The 25,000-nt window shown below is 36.7% G+C and overlaps 1 protein-coding gene across 3 annotated transcripts in view; it reads right to left on the bottom strand.

Annotated features, from left to right (window-relative positions):
* The window catches only part of LOC124798095 (proton-coupled folate transporter-like), a 263,038-nt gene extending 239,047 nt beyond the window's left edge, over positions 1–23,991 (bottom strand). The window contains exons 1-4 of one of the 3 annotated variants that reach the window (XM_047261338.1): positions 23,855–23,971; positions 22,758–23,744; positions 22,574–22,675; positions 21,910–22,047 (exon numbers count right to left, since the gene is read on the bottom strand). In XM_047261338.1, the coding sequence (XP_047117294.1) occupies positions 21,910–22,047; positions 22,574–22,675; positions 22,758–23,709 (1,192 nt within the window). In that variant the 5' untranslated portion in view covers positions 23,710–23,744; positions 23,855–23,971. Of the gene's footprint in view, positions 1–21,909; positions 22,048–22,573; positions 22,676–22,757; positions 23,745–23,854 lie in introns of all 3 variants that reach the window. The other 2 variants (XM_047261343.1, XM_047261341.1) reach the window with 2 other exon arrangements.
* Between the last annotated feature and the right edge of the window lie 1,009 nt (positions 23,992–25,000).

Here is a 25,000-nt window from a genome sequence, read left to right as displayed (position 1 = left end):
GGCTTCCTTTAGCTCAGGAATCTCTCTATTATTCAGCATTGCACTGTGGAGTAGTTTTAATTTTTCCCTCGCTTCAGTGACATTACTATTTACCCAAATATTTTTGTTTATAATTTTTGTTTGTTTCATTTTTGTGATTACAACTGGGCATGTGGTATCAAAGCAGTAATAGAAGTCAGCAGCAAAGCTATCATATGAAAAGCTATTATTTTCAAACCATTTTATTTGTGCTAGCATCCAGTTTAATCTATTTATGTTGTCATTATACATTATTCTTTTAGTTACAAACTGAACAGGTCAGGAGTTCACTACATGCAAGGGCTGTATGGCATGGACTGGGTGGTTGTTTAGGTTAGAGAGTCTGGGGAAAACACAAAGAGGGCTTCAGTCATAAAGGGCACAGGGCTGAATGCTGGAAGAATGTAGATACAGGAACCATCAGTACAACAGTTGTAAATTGTTGTAGCTGTTTTGGGAAAGTAATAGTGATTTGCAGAGTATGAATGTAGATGTAGATATAGATGTAGAAACTGTCTTTACAGGGTGGCTGAGGGAAACAACACACATGGGACAATATGATGATGACACTAAGATAAAATTTTATGACTTATAGTTACGTATCACATTGTAGGTCAGAAATCAAATCCACATACACCTCCAGACATTTATTTAGTAGGCTTACAGTTGGAAGTAACAGCTCTAAATAAAAACAAAGAATAAACATCCAGCTCTCAAAATCAGTTACTCTTCCAAGGAATAAACAATGCAGTTCACTGGTGGGTCTCTTGTTTCCACACAGCTCCCCCCTTAAAGTGTGAAGCTCTTGGGATGTAGGAGTACTTGAAATTTACTTGTCATCCAGCTCTTGTGCAGATGACTGACTGTTGTGTCAGTGTGAGCACAGGTGTGACTGGTTGTCCTGAAGTCCTCTGGTATCTTGGTGTCGTCTCTTTAGTCTCTTTCAATGGACTCCCTGAAAGTTTTTCCATTTTGTGAGACATCAATAGTATGTGTATCACATTGCAGTACTCAGTAGGGCCCAGTATAAGGATGTTGCAGAGGAGCCAGTACGGCATACATGCACAACATGATGTACAAGTGATCTGCCAACACTTTGTGCACCAAGACCAGATGTTCACCACGGCGGGATGCTGGTGGCCCTCTCATCCTTGCCAAATGCTCATGAATGCTCTGTACCAGCAGTGGCACGTCCGTTTGTGGTGGTAGTGGTGCCATTGTGAGATAGTCTGCGAGAATTCTCAGTGGTTCTCCATAAACCATCTCCGCCAGTGTTGCACCTATATCTGGCTCATATGCAGTCTGTAAACCTAGAAGTGCTACTGGTAGCACCTCTGTCCAAATCTGTTGGTGAGACATGAAGGCCCTCTTCAGTGTTCTGTGCCACCTTTCCTCCAACCCCTTGCTCATCATGTGATAACTGATTGTGTGGTGGTGTCGGAATCCACACAGTTTTGCCAGTTCATTGAACAGATTAGATCTGAATTGTCGACCCTGATCTGTTGTAATAATAAGAATACTTTAAGTTGCAATAACACGTTTTGGATTGCATCTGTTAAGCATGGAAGATGCAAGTAATTTTTTGAAAACCTTTAGTGACAAGATCTGGCAGCTGCAAAAAGAGATTGGAATTTTAGAACTGTCAACAATGAGAAACGACAGCAATACAGTCATGACAAGATCACGTCAAATACACCAATTATGTAGGCCAGAAATCAAACCCATGTATAATTCGAGACATTTATTTAGCAGGCTTACAGCTGGAATTAACAGCTCTAAAGAAAACAAAGAAAAAACACTCAAATCTCAAAATCAGTTACTCTTTCAAGAAATAAACAATGCGGTTCACTGGTTGATCTCCTGTCCCCCAACATGTCGTATGGGAAAGGGTGCATATAGCAAATCAATGAGAAAAGTGTCAGGTGAACATGCACACATGATACATCAGTTATGGAAACATGGAAAGATGGAAGAATTGCAGCAGAATTCTTGTGGCATGAAGGAAGTGTCATGATGTGGAAATAAAGCCACAAACATGGAAGACCCAATGAAATTTATAAAAATTGATAAGGTTTAAAAAAAATTAAGACATTTGAAAGTTAATGGATAATTCAGTAAATATATTTTGTAATGTAAATATTATAAAGAGGAGGAGACGCTCACCTGTACCACTTAGTACTCATCCCAATAAATACCTATAACATTTTAAATTAAAAATAGGCAAAGGGACAAAAAGAAGTTAACATATAATGACCATAGACCAAGATAATCTGGTAGAACAGAGTTATTGGTGAAAGGTATCACATGAGAAGAGGTATACAATGATTATAAACCTTTCACAATTAAGGTAAAATATCAGTTTTGAACTGTTAAGGGATGTAAGTATTAATGTAAGGCCAGATCTGAGGAAGGTGAAAATGTACTCAAGCAAATGATCACTAGAGTCAGACGTAGAAGGAGGAACATCTTCTACTTATGAGAATATAAGCTACCTGCCCAGCTAATTGCATGGTCTATGCACTGCTTGCCGAGCAGGAAGGTCGGACGGTTCCTGGCACGAATCCACCCAGTGGACTAGTGTCATGGTCCAGTGTGCTGGCCAGCCTGTGGATGGTTTTTAAGGCAGTTTTCCTTCTACTTCAGCGAATGTGGGCTGGTTCCCCTTATCCTGCCTCAGTTACACTGTGTCAGCAATTGCAGTACAAACACCATTTCCTCGTAGCATACACCATAATTATTCTACTGCGCAAAAGTTTTGGGGTTACACTTGTCTGGTATGAGATGTTTCCATGGGAGGAGGAGGGGGGGGGGGGGGATGTCCACTCAGGGTGGGTTCAGCTTGGGGTGGCGGTAGGGTGGGTGGACTGCTGTGGCCTGTTGTGGGGCTGCAAACTACTGAGGGCTGAGGTGGGATGAAGCCTCTCCGTCGTTTCTAGGTCCCCAGTTTAATACAATACAGAGTATAAGCTGGATAGGATACTTCCTACAGGAATTGAAAAGTGATGGTGCTGTGTGCCTGAAGGCAACATTTTAGGAAGATAAAGGTTGTGTGGACCTATGGGAAGGATCACTTACACCTTAGGTCAGGTGGATCTGCAAAAGAAAGGACCCATAGAGCTTTTAGAAGGAAAGAGAGAGAGAGTTGTAACAGAACACTGGGTTATAAAATGGAAAGATAGTTGAGAAACATTCACACCTATAATGAGGTGCAAATGTGCACAGGAAAGAATTTTCTGGTATAGACGCATTCTAGACACTAGTGCAATTTCATATGTACCAGGTTGATTATTCTTCATAAATCTGAGTAAATTTTTACCACAGTTTATTGAAGCAAACATCAGAAGTTAGGAACTGTTAAACAGATTGTTGATTTGAATCCAGGAAGTAGCTCTTTGGCTAAATGAATGAATTAGTGGAAGTAATTTAAAATTGCGAATAAACTTAATATAAATACCTCTACCAAGACCTGGAGTAAAGAGAACATGGGGGTAAACTAATGTCATCTAAGTACAGCACAGAAAGTAAGATAATTAGATAAGTATAATATCCAAAGAAACCTACAGAAACATTTGAGTGGCTTGGGGAACACAATGGTAAACTCCATCACTATGTATTTTGGGATGGACGGCTACTGATGCTATCTGTGAGATGGAATACATTTATTGGTAGTTCTAAATTCATGAAACAGATACAGGGAGAAGTTAATTGGTAAGTGCCAGTTGCAGAAACCTAATGTTAAGCGACAGAGAAAATGGCGGCTAGTAAAGATAACCCATGTACTTCTTCTGAGATTATGGAAAGATTGAACACAACAGAAGATGATGAGTATACTTCCAGTGATACTGATATTTCTGAGAAGGATTCAGAATACATTCCTGATGACTCAGGTGACTCATAGGTATGTTAATTTTTAAATATATTGTATTTAGTATGTTTCACGAACATAAAGATAAGTGCATGTACATACCATTATGATCCTGAAGAACAAGAATTTTGAGGTTATATTAGAATCACTACTTCTTTTTGTTATGCACATTTTTCATGTACATTATTACATGTAATAATATTAATGGTAACAATAATAGTAATTTTTGTTGTTATACTGGTTAATAGCAAATCAGAGTGTATTGTCCAAAAAAATGAACAGTGTATCGTTGCTGCACAAACAAGTCAGGAAGGGGTGCTTGAAGAGGTGAAGAGGTCATCTTGGAAAAGGCTGAGGTTTAATTCTCAGTGCAAAATTAAACAGAAGAGGCGTAATTTAGGTGAAGAATATTTTTGCATACAGGAGAAACTGTAAGTAAAAAAAAGTGTGGGTCCTAATGGCCAGTGCCATTGTAAGCATTGTAAGCATTTTGACAAAGTAGGGGATTCAAATGTAATGAAAGTGTTCAAAACATTTTGGAAAATAGGTGATTTTAATGTTTAAAATGCATTTTTATTTGGTGCAATGAAATGTAATGCTGTTGCATGTCATCAAAAAGTATTTGGTGAGTCTCAGAGAAATTTTACTATTTCCTACTCTGTAAACGTTGTGGCAGTGATATTAAAATCTCCATTCATGGTCTGGATAATAATTTCGGTCGCAGGGAAAATATGCAGAAGAAAATATCTGGATTGAGCACACTAACCCAGGATAAACATGGCAAACATTCTGGGCATCTACATGCTTACTCTGAAACAACTCTTAACCATATCAGGAAACACAACAACAAAATACCGAAATATGAGAGTCACTACAGATGCTCTAACAATGTTGGCAGATTGTACCTAGGTGCAGACTCAAGAGTTACCTCCTGATATGATCACTATAAGAATGTCTTCTGCAAGGAGATGTCCTATCCTGTATCTGCATTCAAGTATAGGCAAATTTTCACTGAAGAATATAACATAGGAGAAAACTCACCAAAGAATGATATGTGTGAGACTTGTGACATGCTAAAAGTGAAAACTGAGACTATTGTTGACCCCCTGCTGAAAGCAAGCCTTGACTGTCAGCTGGAATTACACCAACATCATGCAGAGGTGGGGCAGACTAACATTTGAATCCAGACAAAATGAGCAGAAGCAGACAGTAATATTCATGTTGTGACTTTTGATTTGCAGCTGATTCTCCCAGTTCCTAAGTTAAGATGTGGGCCAGCTTTTCACAAAAGGAAAATTTGGTTACATGACCTGAATGTTAATGACTGTGGCAAGGATAAAGGGCACTGCTTCTTGTGGAATGAGACTACTGCTGCGCATGAATCAGAGGAAATTTTAAGCTGCATTTTACATTACTTTGATGGAATGACATAAAAGAAGATACTCTCATTGCAATATCTGATAACTGCTGTGGCCAAAATAAGAACTGGAACATAGCCCTGTTTTGGAAGTATATAATATCAACTGGAAGATTTCTTGTAATTGAACACTACTTCCCTGTTAGTGGGCACATGATGTTGCCCTCTGAAAGAGATTTCATGAAAATTCTAAATTATGTTTGCTTGCAAGTGCAAGATGCGTACAGTCCAGATCAGTGGTTGGATATCATCCAGAAGTCAGCTAAGAAGAATCCATTTCCTGTGTACAATATGAAAAGAGAGCATTTCTGTCAAATAAGGCACGTGAAAGAAGTATTTGCCTTAAGAAAGAAGACAGCTGACGGTCAAGATGTCAACCTAAGGAATGTATGCAGATGGAAGGTGACTTCAGAATTTCCGTCACTTTTATTCATAAGCGAGACATTCTGTTATGACATCTGGCATGAAATAAGTTTCAGAAGCTGTGGAAGGCAATGACCTGTTCCTCCACTTCGACGGAAATACAATGGGACGAGACTTATTAAAAAGAAGAAAGTTGCTGCCATCCTGTTGGCCGTAGATTACATGTCACCAGTCATCGTGGATTTTTCCTGTCACTAAAGCCAACTTTTTTGGACAGAGAACACGTCAGAGATGAGAGTGATAAATGACAATGTAGTTTCAGTAAAGTGTTGAATAGTTGCTGTAAATTTTCATAAGTAAATTTCTGTCACTGTGTATTTTTAATGATGTGTGGTTGGTAAAATGTAATCGCATCTATATGACCATAATGTAATACTTTTTGTATATTTCATTTGTTTTAGTCAGTTCTCAGGTTTATTTATGCCTGCATAGACCAAGACAGATGTTAAAAGCACTACAGAATAAAAGCAAATTATTCAGATTTGTAGGTCAATTCTAACTTTAAATCCACTGTATCTCAAAACTAAGATTTTGGTGCTTACCATTGTGTTCCCCCAAGCTGTTCATTTGTGCATGTCAGAATACCCATACCTAAAGGAAGTAGAGAACATGTAGCTGGGTAATAAGGATAAAAGGGGAATTCTAAAGTGAAATCACAAAATGAAAATGTCAAAGTGATGGAGAGGGGGTGAAACTGCACTATGATAAAAAAAAGACTGCAATGAAAAAGTAAATTGGTTGCAAACCCCACAGGGACTGGATCTGAACGTAGCTTGGTGTTGGGTAAAGTGATGATGGGCGATAATTGGTGAAATATGAACTGAGTTCAGTAAAGTGTTATGTGAAGTCCCAGATGGAAATGAACTGCAAAAAATCTTAGTATTTTATAAAGTTTGTGAGGTACACAATTGTTTGAAAATTGATGATTATTGCAAATGCATTAAACTTTTAGATTTTTGTTTATGAGATTGACATCTTTCATCTCAGTGGGGGAATATGAGGTGTAGCATGCCATTCCTAGAACAAGATGTTTCACATTCTCAGTATCTACAGGCCGACAAAAGATCTTCATAGGGTAATGTAGTTAGTAAGTAGGAAGCACCTCACTTTAGGGAGATGTTTTGATGGTTTGTGCAGATCAGCGCTAAACTGATCCTGTGCTTTTACCAAAGCAGACTGCGGATTGGTGCTTCTACCTGCTGGGTGGAGTTATTTGCTCCATGGGGCCATAAGGAAAAGGCATGGAGCACACACGACCTCTACGACACCAGCAACCATCAAAGCATTGACGTTCAGATTTTATTGTACTATTGTTCTGAGTCTCATGTGAGATGGGCACATGACAACATCTAGTGGGAACGTAATGCACATGTAGCCAATTCATTAAGAGAAATTAGACTTTCACGTTATAGGAAATGCATTGAGTTCAACTTCTCTGAATGTGTTGTTCCACTTGAACAAAAAAGTCTTTGTCAGCATCTTCAATGTAACAGATCAAAGTTCACAGGAGAGAAGCTGTGTGATGGTTCAAGGGCACTCAATAGCAGGACCCTTGCAACATTGGTATTGAAAGATGACTGAGAGAAAAAGTAAGAGAAGCAAGAGACCTTGCAAGAAATGGAAGATAGCGATCAACTACTGGACTGTTTCAATGGCCTATTCACAACACCCCCCATTAAGGAGAAAAACATCAAGGCAACTAGGCCTGTCACAGGTTTATCCTATTTCATTAGAGGCAGAGCCACCTGTTAAGGCAGCCATCTCACATACCAACTCTGTTGCAATTTCCTCACATCTTTTATGTGGGCATGACCATCATCCAGATGTACATCACGATGAATGGCAACTGCTAAACACTGGCCAAGAAGAGGCTTTACCAGCTTATGGTCAAACACTTTCCTGGGCACAACATGTCCAAGTCCAATAGCTGCTTCACAAACTGTGCCATCTGTATCCTCAGCTTTTCTGAACCATGTAGATGGCAGTTATCCTTGCAGTACATCCTTTGCTCCCATAATCCTTCTGGTCTCAGTCTCTGCTAAACCACTTCAGCCACACTGTCAACCCAACAGTCTCCTACTCCTCTATCCTGTCACCCCCTCCCATCTCAAGCCACCATGTTATTGTGATTGGGCCCTACACAAACTCATGTCTCCAGTTCCCATGTGTTACATTCCTTTCCCATTTACCTGCTGCCCCCCCCCCCCCCCCTCCACACATGTATATCCCACACAACATCTGCCTCCCTCCATCCCAAACCACTGTCTTCCCCTCACTAAACCCTCCTCATACAGAGGTGTGTGTGTGTGTGTGTGTGTGTGTGTGTGTGTGTGTGTGTGTGTGTGTGTGTGTTCTCTAGCTTGTTAAACGTTTTTTTTCCAAAAGCTATCAGGTTTTCATTCACTTTGTGTGCTTGTCAGTACTTCTGTGAATTCATTGTTGATTTCTGCTATTTTCTTTTTAATGAGTTGATCACACTTTATTTTAATCTTGTTACAACTGATTCTACGTCTGCTTGTAAAGTTGCCCTGTTAAGTTCTTTCCTTCATTGCTGATGTTTTTTGCTCCAGATATAAACAGTATAAAGGCAACAGCAGAACCAGATATGTTTCATTAATACATATTACTTTGCTCTTTTCCAAGTTATGAATCTGGAAACTTTATCCAAGTCTGCTAAGAATAGTTCTGATGATATGACCCCCAGTGCCAGAGTCCTTTCTTAGTTTTGAATATGCCACTATATCAACATGAAATCCAACAGAAGTTACAAGGATATCAAGTACATTTTTCATGACAGTGACACAGATTGAATCAAAGCTTTTTCCTCAGGGGCTTTTAGTAGAGATTTTATTAAAGCTTAGCCAGAAACATTCTAAATATATATGAATCTCACACAAAAGCTTTAACACTCATTGCTCAGTTCCATAAATTACGTCACACTCTTTAAGTAGCCTAATATACTATGCCCACTTCTAAAATTTGCTTGATTAAAATTCAATCTTTTCCTGTGTAATTCTCCAAACTGACTAGGTTCAGTTCAGCCGTAAGCACTGACTGTGATTTTAATCAGTGTTACGTGTATGTGGTGTCATCAAGTATTGAGAGCAGTGCAAGAAATACCAACCTCCGTAGAGGTACTGCACAGCAAAGTGGTGTCAAGAGATGTCAATGAGATGGTAGGAAGTGACCATGTCTCCTGTAGTTCCGAGTTGCCACCACAGCACCTCTGCCGTGAAATAGCATTGCCAGAGGTCAGGAGGGCATTTCTGTTCATGGTCAGATCTTACCCACTCCCAGGAAGTTCCTGTTGGAGTAAAGCCATTGTTCTTCACCATGACACAGCCTGTGTCAGCCATTGGGGAGTGAAGAGACTTCTGTCTCCTGTGAATGGTGCCTACACACCAACGCTATCAGAACTGTGTCAACAATTGTCTATGAACTTATGTGTTCTAATGACTGTAATGAAGCCACAATATGGCCATTCTGAACTTGTATCAATTCGCCACTCAGTAATTGTGGCTCATTCAGTGTGTTCTGAATTACAAGTCCATGTGTGCAGTTTTGTAGCTACATCCAAGCCTGGTCAGCAAAGATAAGTTTTGTTGTAATTAATAAAGTATTATTTATTCAGAGTGACCAACAGCCTAGTGCAGTGCTAACACTGGTCCCTGTCAGATCAAAGAAATTAAGCACTATTGGGCTTGTCTAACTCATGGATGGGTGACTGTCCAGTCTGCCAAGCACTGTCAGCAAGAAGGGTGCACTCAGCCCTCGTGAGGCAAATTGAGGAGCTACTTGATCAAGAAGTAGTGGCTCTGGTCACCAACACTGACAACAGCCAGGAGAGCAGATTGCTGATCCCACACCCCTCCATATCTGCATCCAGTGATGTCTATAAGCTGAGGATGACAAGGCATTTGATCAGTACCAATGGATCTTCCAAGACCTGTTTGGGTGGAGTTTACTTTAGTTTTGTAGAGTGTTCTTATTAACTGCATTATTACTAGCCACCTCAGTGTCCAAGAAGTTGGACACAACAAGCTGTATGTGGATGTGAATGAGGTTTAGCATGGTAAACTGTCACCAAATAAAATATCAGAAAAAAATATGATGAAGAACATAAAATAAACTTGTACAAGAAAGGAAAAGAATAAAGCTGCAATGGGAAAGAAATGTATGACAATATTGAATTAACACATTAACAGAGCATAATGGTAAACAGGTAAATTATCTGTCACTATGCAACATAATTGTTACTTGAAAACACTTATGCAGTGGGAATGGTATTAAGAAATGAATATTCTGATTGAGAATTATTTTTTGCAGTGGCACTTTGTAAGTTAAGCAAGATTCGTTTCATGTACACAGCATCTTGAAATATTTGTATGTTCTGATGAATAATCACAAGGATGCAGAATGGCTCACCAGTACCATTGACAGGCAAATTTTAAATTTCAGAACAGTTAGCTTGTTCCTCTGGAAGAAAAGAGGCTTAGGTTTGGGAGAATTGGGAAGGAGGGGTATATCCCTCAGGCCCCACACTGGAAGAGACTGACCTGTTGTAACGATTGTAGTATCACCCTTTTCTTGTTACTTTTTCTCTTTTAGGGCAAATGTTTATGCTTAACTGCACAAATGGTCGAAATCGATCAAAGACTCATTACAACTGTGTGTGTGTGTGTGTGTGTGTGTGTGTGTGTGTGTGTGTGAGAGAGAGAGAGAGAGAGAGAGAGAGAGAGAGAGAGAGAGAGAGAGAGATTATCTCTGACTCATGATACAAAACTCTGTGGATATAATGTGAACATTATGTGTACTATACACTCACTTACTTCTGATTTCGCAATTCAGGAGAGGAAATGGTTGGTATGGTCACAGCTGAACTGTAATTAGTGGCATTGTTGGAAGCTGCCATTTTGAATACAGAATGTAATTTGATTAATTATGATAATATCTTGTATCATAAAAGAGGATAATATATTAAATGTAGGTATGAAGATCATTTAAGGAAAAATATAATTTCATGAATGAAATTTTTTTTTAACTCTCCCTTGTTTATGGCTCAGAACATTATTTGGTGTGACATAACTCATAGGGAACCTTGTATCCTGGGAAATCAGTAAAGCCTGCACCATGGTTATTTATGCTCTATTTTGAGAGATTAGTTTCTGCAGTTTTATTGAAATTAACACAGAACTTGAACACTGATTCCCGTGCTGCAGAGTGAGTGCATCATAGCATCCAAGATGGCCTGCCCATGGATTATGATTGTGCCTTTGACTATTTTAAGAATTTTCAGAGTCAATAATCACCAGAATTATGCAGAGCCACAAAAATTTTATTCCAGATCCTGACTTTGATATCGAGAGTCATACAAAGTACAGTTATGAAGTGTAACTGCCATTTACATACCATTAATCATTCTACTTTAAAGACTTGACAGTTCAAAAAGGAATTAAATTAATACTTGGGAGTATGGGAGATATTTGTGTTAAAAATATTGGAGAAGCAACTCCTCTCACACAGAAATTTCCATTCAAGTAACCAGATATTATTCAGTCATAATAATTTAACTTCAGTTTAATGGGGAGAGAAGTTAAAGGACGACTAGAGATAAAATGACTTTAGAAGGTTTGAGACAGATGATCATATGTAAGGGATTCTAAGTAAGAGGTATGTAAGGAAAAATGAGTATATCTTTCTATTTAGTAGCCGTATAAAACTCAACCTCTGGATGGTAGGTTCTGCACATTTAGTAAAATGGAATTTCCATTCTTTAACCTAGCTTTCCAGTGTCATTCTTAATTTTTCCCACACAAAACTGGGTGAAACTTATAATAGAAATTGTTCCTCTGAGTTGTATGACTTTGGTATTTCCAGTTTCAGTACATTGTGATATCCATGTGAAGTGTCAATACTGAAGCCTCAAGATTGAAAGAGATGCACTTCAGATCATACTGCATCAAAGTTAGGTATGCAAATAATTGGACTTATTATTTAAAAACATTAATCTTCTAATTGTGTCATTCCACTATTTGCTAGTATTAAGGCTTTTATTTAAAAATCTGTTTATTGAATTGTAAGAACATAGAGCTATCATAACATGTAAGACTATTAAAACGATGCATATTTGTGCAGCCGGCAGGTTATTATTGAAACAAAATGTTATAAGTCAGTCAGTAGATGCTGTTTTGGATTGTGGGTGAAAACTGACCATATAGTAATAAAAAAATTAGCATGATTGGACAAGAAACAGTAAAGACATAGATGCCAAAGAATGATGATGGAACATTTTAGTGGTCTCACACAAGGAATTCCTGGAACATGTGAAAGCATTGGAGACTGTGAAACTGTAAGTTACAATTAACTGCCAATTCAAAATATTGAAGATATGTGTAGTTACAGTGCCTGCAATTAACAACCCATCTGAGTGACACAGAATCATAAACTATATGTTTCAGATGACTACAGGACTGTTTCCAGTTGATTCAGTTTAATTCCCAAACTTTTAAAAATTAATGGTTCTGAAGTGAACATAATTAACAATACCTCCCTTGAGACAAAATTAGCAGCAACTGTTTTATCTTTCAAGCTGAATTCAAATCCACATGATATGAAAATGGTACCTACATATCCAATAAGATTTTGGTGTATTATCTGTTTTGACTGCAACTGATGTCACAAGGTGGAAGATAACAAACATCATTACTTCTGTTACAGAGAGAGACCTTAATGGTAATAAATTGCTTTGATTTAATTCTCATGTTATAAAAACAATTTTATATGCTTCTTGCACACTTTTGTAGAAAATGCAGCGGCCTCTCAAATACAATTTCAATACAAGTGGTGTAAAGTGTTAGTATTCTACACATCCATATAATTGATATTTTGTAAATAATAGATTTCAGCTACCAGCCGTCCTTTTTAAATTTTATTGGCAGATCTAGATTTCAGCTATAAACTAGCCATTCTCAATGAACTATCATTTTTGATCAATGCATGTAGTGCCTGTTGGTTGGGCTTCATCCACAGTTCATTGAATACTGTGGATGAAGCCCAGCCAACAGGTATTGCATACATTGATAAAAAATGATAGTGCATTGAGAATGGCTAGTTTCTATCTGAAATCTAGATCTGCCAATAAAATTTAAAAAGGACAACTGATAGCTGAAATCTTTTGTTTACAAGTCAATATAACAGTCGCTGCGAGCAACAGCCTTCTGAATGGAAGGTAACCTGATAAATTGATATTTTGTTTTATCTTGTGTTGTAATTGTCTTGAATTGATGAATAAGATGTGACAAAAGTCTAGAAGTAGGTGTGGCATAAAGGTTGATTAGCATATTATTAAATAGTGGGGGTGACAGAACATCATTTCAAGAGAAGTGGGAAGTACTGTGTGTACGATGCTCCTCATTACCGGAAATGATGATATGAAATCCTGGTCATACTGCTGAGGAAGACCAAGGTGCAAGACCTATCTGATACGCCCATCCAGCACACTGTAAAGGGACATCTTTCTCCAACATTACCTATCTTCAACAGAAGTTATTGATACCAAAAATACTTTCTACCTTTTAAACAGATTAATATTATCTCAGCTGTTTTTCTAAAAGAATTTCATACAATTTTGTACATGATATGGTACATTTGAAGCTATAATCCATAAAAAGAAATTACTTCATTTTTGTTGTTACAATTCTTTTAGAAACATTTGAAATTATGAAATATCTGACACATCTAAAATTCCTATTATTAACTGCACAATTGGATGATATTTAACAAATTTATTTCTGGATACATTTATAAAATAATGATATAGATTAATAGAAAGTCACTTGTCAAGATAGTTTGTAAACTATTTGGAATATTGTTAGTACCACAGAATCAGTAGTAGTGGGCATGTTTCTGTTGTGATTAGACATGTTTTTAATTTTGCCAATAACAATGAGATTTCTGATTTTAAAGTGGGAATTGTAAAGTCAGTGTGATATAGAAAAATGTGATAGCAAAAAAAATATTTCAGAAACAGAAATTATGGAGCAGGCTTACTTCAGCATTATCATGTCAATTGGAACCATGAGAACCTATAAAATAAAATAAAAAATTCTGCTTCAAGAATCGACCTAAAGACATGAAGAACTGGCACCAACTACAAGAAAAAAAGGTAAGTAAAAAAGTTTATTGTACATCTTACTCCTCTCAATGCTTATTAAAAAGAGTTAATTTTGAAGTGAGTGACAATCAACAAATGATGTGAAGCAGGGATAAGATTACAACATCTGACACCACAACAGTCATAGGCTTATCCTGTTGTACAAGAATCATTTTATGTGGGCATGACCAAAAATGAGCTGTCCAGCTGAATGAATGCCCACCACTAAACTGTGTCATAGAGCAGAGTTGACTATCCCCAGTAATGGAACTTGCTGCTGACCATAGTACATTTGATTTCAGTGGTTGCTTCATACCTGCTATCTGGATCCTTCATCCCAACACCAACTTCTTGGAATTACATAGATTGAAACTGTCCTTAGAAACACATCTTTCAATCCTGTACCTGTTGGCAGAAATCTCTTGGAATTACATACATTGGAAGTGTCCTTTGAACACAACCTTCGACTCTGTAATCTGGGCTCAATCCTTGCTATCCCCTCCCCTACATTCATTGCCACCACTGCTCCTTGAACCACAATGCACTCATACACTCAACTCCACAGTCTCCATCTTCTTTTGGTCTATTTATCCCTCCTACTCTACTCCTCCACATTGTTATGTGCCAAACACGACTTTCCCTGCCTAGGATCAGGGCCTGCTTACCAGTGGCATTTCCAATGACATGCACCTGATGAATCTCTCTGCCAGCCATCAGCTATCTTTCTTTATGCTACTCTCTTTCCTTCCACTTCATCCCACACAGCCCCTCATCCCAGTCATCTGCAGTACTAGCATAATTTAATCAACTCAAACAATGTAGCAATAAAAGTGTGTGTGTCTATATGTGTGTATCCTATAGCTCTCAAACAGAATTTATCAGAAAGGTAGCAACTTCCTCAGTCTTATTTATGGGTGTATAATCAACTCAGCATCTCAGTTGTTGAGTGATTTGTTATCTTCATTCCACAAACTGTAAATGATTTGTATACTGCAAAAAGTTATTCATGATCAGGGCCATAAAGTCTAATGAATTACCAAAAGCTAAATAGAAAGGTTGAAATAACATTTTAAAAAATATATGAAGTTAGTTATAAAGAAAATGCTGCATTTTGGACAAACCCATGGATAAGTAAAAAAATATGTCTTTCATGAAAACGTATAGAAGATTAATAAATAAAAAGGATGGACTGAAAAGAGTTCTTTTAATGCTAATCAAAATACCACTTGAAAATAACTTAAATGTAACACAAACATGCAGATACCTAAAATAAGCTAGTACCAGTATCATACTAGAATCAGAACAGGGGAAGATGGGAATGATTATAAGTAAAAAAAATTTCAGTGTACATCTCAGATGATTCAAGTGTGAAAGTTGTGTTGAACAGCTTCTTTGATTGTTGTGCACTGAGATTGGAGCAGTATGCATACAAACTAATCAGAGGATTTATAGTTTCCAGGCCACCAGTAGCAACTATTATAAATTCTATCAAGTAATTGGAGAGAGACTGCTGATAGGATTAAAAGAAAATATGCCATTGATACATCAAGCAAAACTTGTGTTCAGTGTTTGGGAGAAGGCACAAGTCTCACTAGCTTACAAAATGTGTAGTAGAAGTATTTGTAAAAAAAAAACATTAGAAACCCTTGACATATATTTTTTGTAGGTTCTTAGAACATTCTGAGTTCAAATGTGATGACGTATCTTGAACAGAAGATCTCCATGCCAACTAGCATGGATTCTGAAAAGATCGATCATGTGAAATCCAACTCACACTTTTCTGACTTGACATTCTGAAAGCCATGGATCAAGGCAGTTAGGTACATACATTATTTCTTGATTTCCAAAATGCATTTGACTCAATACAACACCTATGCTTATTATCAAGAGTCTGATCACAAGGGTTACCAAACAAAATTTGTTACTGGATTAAAGATTTCTTGGCCGGTACATACAGTGTATTATTACGGATGGAGAGCTATCAACAGAAATAGAAGTATCTTCAGGTATGTGCAAAAGAAATGTGTTGGGAACCTTGCTTTTCTTGATGTATATTAATGTCCTGGTAGACAATATTAATTATAGCCTCATGATCTCCACAGATGAGGCAATTAGCTGCAATGAAATATTGCCTGAAAAAAGCTACACAAATATTCAGACATATCTTGATGCAAAGATTGACAACTTGCTGTAAATGCTTGGAAATGTAGAATTTAGCACTTCATAAAATGAAGAAATGTGCTATCCTATGATTGCAATATCAATGAGTCACAGCTGGAATCAGTTATCTCACACAAATACCAGAGTATAACAATTTGTAGGATATTAACTGGAACAACCACAGAGGACCAGTCATAAATAAAAAAGGTGGCAGACTTCGGTTTATTGGTAGAATACCCAGAAATACAGTCAGCCTACAAAAGAGATTGGTTAAGAAACATTCACATAACACAGTCTAGAATATAACTCAACTGAGTGGGTCTTGTAGCAAATAGGACTAACAGGGGCTATTGAACATATACAGAGAAGGGTAGCACAAGTGGTCACAGGTATTTTTTTCTTGAAGTTTTCCTGGTGGATGAAATATTCCATCTGTTTTGGGGTGCATCTCGGATATTATTAAATCTTATACAAGTTAGTAATGTCCCAGATGCACTCTTGAAAAATGATGTAATATGGACACAGGTTTGCTTAACTCAAGAGACATCATCATGGTGATGTTGAAAAAACTGAACTGGCAGATTATCCAAAATTGATGCAAACTACTTGTGAAAATGTATTTACAAAGTAGCAATCAAACTTTAAGTGATGAATCTATGATTGTATTACAACTCCCTTAAGGGACCATGAAGAAAAGATTAAACGAATTATAACATGCAGAGACATTTAAGCAATAATGCTTCCCATCCTTCATAAGTGAATGGAGCACTATTGTTTGTAATGTATGAACACAAACATAGATTTTGGAGATTAATTATGGGTGGAAACTTCAATATTGTTTTTCTATGTGTAATATCAATCGATGATGACTAGAATTGTTAGTTTCCAGGTCTGAATTACTACTTGATATAAATTTTTCACAGATTGGAGGTCACAGTGACACAGAGACTGACAGCTTATTCTAGGACCTAAAAGAGATAGGTTATTGAGATACAAATCTGATATCAAATAGTTTTTGTGACAATTATGGTCAAGTAATGTTAATAGAATATGTCAATTTCTTAGATGCAGACAATAAAATGGTATGGAAAAGAAACACAAGTCACAATGTTGAAAAATAAATTACAGGAAAAAAAGTATTGTTGATAAAAAATTTAGCTTTCTTAAATATATTCCTTCACAATCTGAGTCCTGGTCTCTGCTACAACAAACAAGGGTAAACTGAAAGTGAGGCAGGGGCAAGAGATGGGTACCACACATGAATGAAGTAAAAATGAAATTATTGTACGACATTTATTGGCCAGGATATCCTCTTCAGGGTTTGGCCCCATATTGCAAGTTGACCATTTCAGTGACTTGCATGTCAATGATGATGAAAATGATGATGAAGGATACACAACACCCAGTCCCCTGCTGGGAATTGAGCCCAGGACCCCTTGCATGGTAGGCAGTAACGCTATAGGTGCGTTATGGAGATGGACATGAATGAAGTATCTTCATATGAAGAAGGGAAATTTCTCCCTAATTCAGAGGACAAGCTGTAGCCAAGAGTTGACACTCAGTTACCACAAATTCTGTACAATCTTTTAGCCTGTAACCAAATACAGGATTATTATAAGAAATGAACAAATAAAAACAAAGACACCAACAAAATTCAGTTGCAAAATGATATCTGCAGCAGAAATGATGCTACATTGGAATAATTAGCTACCTAAGTCAATATTCTTCCTCAAAGTGGCATCACACCAAATATAAAGGCAGCAGATTTTCTGATAGGCATAAATCTGATAAATATGCTACAGTAACAGCCACCTATAAAAAGGGAAATAAGAATTATAGATCTATTACAGTTTACTGGGCCTTTGAAATTTTTAGAGAAATAAGACTACATTGAAACATTACTTCATTTTTCACAGTGTAGCATGCTAACTGACTCCCTCTTTAGCTTGTGTAAGGGATTTTCTACAGACAATGCTGTATGAGAGTGGTATGGTAAAAAAGCAAGAAAAATTTTTGTTTGATAAACAATTCTCCTTACTTCTGAATACAATCCCTTTTGAGAGATATACATTTGGTCCAGTGGTCCACCAGCTTTTTCATCCCATCAGCAAAATTGGTTTTGTCAAACAATACAAAATACTCCTTGGCTGCAGCTATTACTTTCTCATTTGATGAAAATTCCTTCCCATAAAGCCAAAGTTTCAAGGGAGATATCACTTGAGGCTAAGTCTGATGAAAATGATGGATGAGGAACCAAGTCAAAGCCTAATTCATGCTCTTTCAACATTGTTGTCACTAATGTATGGAATGGTGTGCTATCCTGGTGAAAAGAGCATTTTTTGCATAGGAACCTTGATCTTTTTTCAGGCAACACAAGTTTAAAATGATCTAACAAAGAAGTGTAACAGGTTCCAGTTATGGTTCTGCCTTTTTCCAAGTAATTTTTGAGGATTATTCCTTAGGAATCCCAAAAAATTGTGGCAAACACTCTACCAGCCTTGCCTTATTCAGTGCACTTTCAGCCATTGTCCATTGTTTGCTGTGTAATCATGGTTCCAGGTTTCATCAACAGTCACAAATCAGTGAAAAATGTCTTAATTGTGATTAAACATCACCACACATTACGTTGAAATATTGTGCCAGATGCACTTTTGGTCAACTGTGAGCAATTGCAGCACCAATCTCACATACAGCTCCTTCATAGCTAATTCCCCATCCAGGTTATTATGCACTTGCTCAACTGAGATTCCTACAGTCTCAAAAACTTCACAAATTTTTATTTGGTGGTCTTGCATTACCATATCATGGACATTGTCAGTGACTTCCTTTGTGGTGACCTCAAATGGATGGTGTAATGAAAATGATATAGCCAGAACATTTTCATTACACCATTGACTTGAGGTCACCACAAAGGAAGTCACCGACAATATAGATCATGTTCTATGTACCATGTGTAATTTCTAATACAAGATTTCATTCACAGATTTTGTGATAGTCTTTCATTAAATGTCATAAATTTTGCAAACATTTCTTATAAAAAATTGTCTTGATTATTTTGATGAACATAAACGTCAGAGAGTTATGTAACCAATGTCTTGTTATCTTTATACTTAACAATCTATGGACTATCAGTGGGTGAAGTAAGTTGGTGACGTGTGAAGTAAATTGGCGACAGTGGAGTAGTCTGTGGAGAGGAGTTGTGGATGGCTGCATGGAATCAAAGTTTGTTGAGTGTTGCCCATTATGTCTAAGTAACAATGCTCAAAAGTATCTTTTTATAATTATGAACCACAAAGAAAAAGTGTTATTTAAAATCTAAACAATTTCAAGAATATATCAACAAAGTGAAAACTGAAATGTGTTCATTGTTTTGATTAGAAATGACACAACAAGATCAAAGCTGTGAACTCTTTCAAATCCAAATATTTTATCAATATTCTACAGGAAAATGAGAAGACCTCTAGACGTCAGCCAACAGAAATGACAGAGAAGAATTTTATCAGCTAAGTACCAATTATGTTGAACTATCAACATTTATGAAGTTTTTACCATGTGCTGTGAAGAAAGACAAAGTATATGTCCTGAAAATCAGCAGAGATAAAATTTATATAATTAATTTCTATCAGTAATTCTAGTGTGTACAGTCATAATGGGCAGTCTTCATATATAAATAAGTAATTGTGTCTCTTGTTAAAGTTAGCACACAGATCCACACATTCTTTGTGTTGTATTATTATTCTGTTTGTGGTACTACTTGGGCAGTGTGCAGCTCTTAGATTTTTCCAGCAGATGCCTTTATGTCACAGAAAATATAGCACAGATGTTTCAGTTCCATGTGGACTTTGTAGGGATTAAGGTTATTGAGGAAAGAACATTTATCAACAATGTATAAAAGAAAACATGTTGTAAAATTCTGTGATTGATTTTAGCTTCTATGAGATATCGACACAGACGATATTTTGTAGATATTTTGTATAAGTTCATGCAGTAAATGCTTACTATTATTTAATGCTGTAGATAGTTACTTACAGTATAAAGAAGAACATAACAATGAATAAATTTGAAAGGAAGATACTTCAAAAATAATACTAGTAAATTCTCACAATTTTTCTCCCAAATACCATAAACTTTGGGATTGGGTCTGTTCCTGTTCCCAACTGACATAATGGAATTTCCAATGATTTTAAAAGACTGTTCAAAATGCATAATGTTTGCTTATGAATAAGGCCCCAAATGCAACCATACCATAAACAGCAAATTATAACTGCTTCATAGCGAAGAGTTTATTTTAATCTCACTGACGTTACAGTGACTAAAAAAAATACAATTGATTTGCTGATCCACTCTTCAACTTACATCAAATGTAGCATTGTGTATAAAATTATATGCACCCTGGTAGGACAGCAAGTTAAATTGGAACCAATACATGGATAAACTTAGATCTGTTCAACATGTTTTGCACTTAGAAAAATTTCTCACTGCGTCAAATTGAAGATTAATTAGCTAACTTTTTCCACATACATTGACTACCTATTAACATATTCAGTTTTCTACTTGGGGAATGTATCTAAATAAAGAAAAGTGACACTTTAGAAAATGTGAGCCGTGTGAAGACTATGTAAAATGAGTAACTGTACAGGCACTTCAAAAATTTGGAATTTTTACACTCTCTTTCCATAGATTTATTCCTTAATGGTACTTTTTGTTGTCAATAAAAATCATTTTCTATTGAACAGTGTGTTTAAGAAAAGTTTGTTCCAAACTAATGGGGAGGGAGAGGGGTGGGTGGTGGGCTAGTGGTGGTGGTGCTGTTGCTGTTGGTGGTGGTGATGGTGGTGGTGGTGAAAGGAAGGTATGAGGAGCTACTTCAACCCTGTTCTAAAACACATGTGTGTGTGTGGTCTTCAGTCCTGAGACTGGTTTGATGCAGCTCTCCATGCTACTCTATCCCGTGCAAGCTTCTCCATATCCCAGTACCTACCGCAACCTACATCCTTCTGAATCTGCTTAGTGTATTCATCTCTTGGTCTCCCTCTATGATTTTTACCCTCCACGCTGCCCTCCAATACTAAACTGGTGATCCGTTGATGCCTCAGAACATGTCCTACCAACCGATCCCTTCTTCTAGTCAAGTTGTGCTACAAACTTCTCTTCTCCCCAATCCTATTCAATATTTCCTCATTAGTTATGTGATCTACCCATCTAATCTTCAGCATTCTTTTGTAGCACCACATTTCGAAAGCTTCTATTCTCTTCTTGTCCAAACTATTTATCGTCCATGTTTCGCTTCCGTACATGGCTACACTCCATACAAATACTTTCAGAAATAACTTCCTGACACTTATATCTATACTCGATGTTAACAGATTTCTCTTCTTCAGAAACGCTTTCCTTGCCATTGCCAGTCTACATTTTATATCCTCTCTACTTCGACCATCATCAGTTATTTTGCTCCCCAAATAGCAAAACTCCTTTACTACTTTAAGTGTCTCATTTCCTAATGTAATTCCCATATGACACATATGGCTGCCAAATCCTCTTCATCACACTACCTGCATAAATCAATTATCTTCCAGAAAATTCACATCTAGTAAATAATAGTATTAAAATCATTGGATTGTTGCGCTGATTGGAGTTTGCATGCTTCGCACAAAAATTTAAGGTTTCAGTGGCATGGAAGAAAAGACTTACTGAGTTTGGTAAAGTGTTGGATACAGAACTAGCTGAATCTCAGGACTGTTTGTTTCAAATATTTTAATATAGGAATCTTAAGCTTTTGCACATCACCAAAGTCCTTAATGAAGGTTAATTGTCACTGTGCCATCAATCATTAATGACTTGATATGTTCTAGGTTGGAAATATGTGCCTCTTACCTAAATAGAACATCCATACCTGTATGCTAAATGCATACACAAAGCTGGCAAGTATTTTACTTATGCAGCTTATGATGCCAATTAAGGAATCATCTAGTTTTAGGGTCCTGCTGAACAGGCTGATCAAGATAAGGGTCCCTGAAAATAAATTATTTTTTGTTAATAAGAAATATGTACATCTAAATTAATAGAAGATATTGCTTTTGACAATAACTGTGAAACTATGGATTCAGTTTTAATGGCAACATTACTGTTGGTTTATTTACAGTTATACCATACACTAATGAGCAAAACAGAAACTTTCAATATTCATGAAGCCCTTTGGAGTTGCAGAGGAGAATAATTATCTTTGTACCAGGTAAGATTATAAAAAACAATATCTTGGTCACATGCTCCTTTATTCATTTTGATAACAAGTTTTGGCTTTGCAGAAATAAGTGTATCTCTGGAATTTTGTATCAACTTGGAGGCAGTCATTAAAGCTGCTGGCTGTGAACATGCAACCTCTAATAAACCATGACTGAGACACTGAACTTTACATTCTAACCCAGTTTTATGATATTTTATTATATATCTCTTATTAAAAATCTGATGATTATCATTGTATGTTTCAAGCAAAACTCTTCAGGTAAGACCTTAATCAAATATCCAATTAAATACAAACCAACAAAATTAACAAATTCAGCATATGCTGAAAAGTAGCTTGCATCCACTTCATCCCAACCAAACCGATTTCTCACAAATAAATACACAACAGTTGCCTCCCCTGTAACAAAATAATCATATTCTTTCAACTGATAACAATAAATCTGTAATCATAGAATAAATTGTGTTTACTTTCGGCTTACCATAACTTGGTCCAAGAACAGCAATAAAAAGTGACAGCAATAACAAAATTCGTAATCTCTGTGTCCCATCTCGTTTTCTTACTGCCACTGAAACTGTCTGAACAACATGACGCCAATCAAAAAAGTCTTTAAAAAAGCTAGTACCTTTTGGTCTAGCAATTGGTTCTCTTCCTTCCTTAAGGAAGAAAAGTCCATAAAAAATTCCAATAGTGTATGAAAGAGCTGCTGCAGAAAACATTCCATAGAAACCAATTACTTTTAAAAGCACTCCACTTAATAACGTTCCAACTGGTACACACAAAAATACTAAAATGTTCACAATCCCCATACGGAATGTTCTCATTTCAACTGATGTAACATCACCTATGTAACTGAAAACTGCCATTATCATTAACATTGAGCTGCCTGTAAGTGCAGGAAATAATGCCTGCATTATACCAGCAACTTCTAAGGACCACTCAAAAAAAAAGTACATACATAGTAACAGACCTATGCATGAGAGCAGTTCTCCAACTAGAGGCAGTAACAATAAAGGCTTTCTTCTGGCACGTCGATCACTCCATGATCCTACAAATATAATTAATACAGCTGGAAATGATGATCGTAAAGCATTTCTCCATGTGGCCATTTTAGCAACTAAGCGTTGTGCTTCATTATCTTCTTCTTGATAAAAGCTAATGTTACGTAAAGTAAGAGCATTACAAACAGTACTACTGTAATTTAAATTCACATGACATGCTTTTTCCAGATTGAAGTTGTCAACTGACAATGAAATAAAAGACATAGGAAGCAAATATAACACTAGTAATGGTTCCACAGTAATATTACTGAAAATATAATTAAGTTTCTGTTTGACTGTCATATTTGGAGGACTCTGTATTGACTGGACATTATGCTCAGAGTTGATTTCCTCCCTTTCTTCATTTTCAGAGCAAACATTTTCCACTGCCATTGAATCACAAGAGACACCTTATGTTATAGAACAGTCTGAGAAAAAATATAACAAATGATCACAAAATTTATTCATTGGAGTAAACATTGTGTAAGAAACTAAAATCTATTTAAGAGGTCTTTAAAAGAATTGAAAATTGACTTACCAAGCATAGGCTGTATACAAGGAATACTAACAGATGACTACTCTGTGAGAAGCAGTTATGAGTCTCTGAAGCTTTGGAACAGGTTCTCTCAAGAAAACAAGAAATAAAAAAGAAGATGAGCTTTGTGAGGTACAATATAAGGGAAATGCCTTGATGCTGACCCTTGACCTTTAACAGTAATGGCTATCCAAATTGTCATGTCCTTGAGGAGACTAGAAAGTTGTTACATCACTTCTGATGAGGTGGTTATTTGCCTTTTTTTTAAGTCTTGGCTCTTAAAGCTGCTGCATATCCCAGGTGTTTTATTATTAACTAGTGGGATGGCGGTGGTGGGGGGGGGGGCAGAGAGGGGGGGGAGAGGGTAAGACTCAGCAAACATTAAAGTGTTCAGCCTATGACAATCTTTAGAGTTATCTACTAAGATGGTCACTACTACTACTGTTCAAGATTATGACAGCTTATTTCTGGGCAGTCATGCGTGCAAAGATTTCCATAGAAAGTATTTTTTCATTCAGAGATATCACAATAAACAGTGGTATGTTGATGGCATGAATCTAAAAACAAGTAAATTGCATGTTTCTGTTCTGAATCTAATACATTTAATACTGACAGACCATTGGGGACATTTTCTGCAGTTTTGTTTGTGACAGTTGATATCTATGCAACTCTACCACAATATTATACATACATCTGTGAGTGACAACAGTAGAGCAAGGTGACATGTGGGAGAGAGAATACTCCTTATGTCAGGAAGAAAGAAATATTCTAGCATGTTAAATGACTCAGATGTCATTATACCTCGCACAAGTATTTATTGTCAGCATAACAGCTATGTGCAGGATGGGCAAGATGTGATACAATGTAGGAAAGAGATCAGTGACGTAGTAGTAAAAATTCTGCAACATATATAATCGATCCCGAGTCTTTAAAAATAAGAGCATAAAATACAAATTGAAAATTAGTGGCACTTTGTAGTACAGATGACTGATAACCACAATAAGACTCTTCAATTCTGTACAGAAAAAAAAACAAAAAACAAAAAACAAAAAAAACAAAAAACATCTTGTCTCTCAAGTAAACTTTAATACCAATTCTCACTTATTTCATTAAATTGTGGTAATCAATTCCTGACACATATCAGGAAAA

The sequence above is a fragment of the Schistocerca piceifrons genome, chromosome 5 (assembly GCF_021461385.2).
Source record: "Schistocerca piceifrons isolate TAMUIC-IGC-003096 chromosome 5, iqSchPice1.1, whole genome shotgun sequence".
Classification (NCBI taxonomy): Eukaryota; Metazoa; Arthropoda; class Insecta; order Orthoptera; family Acrididae; genus Schistocerca; species Schistocerca piceifrons.
Note: the sequence above shows the minus strand (reverse complement) of the source record. Positions and strands in the feature narration are given on the sequence as shown.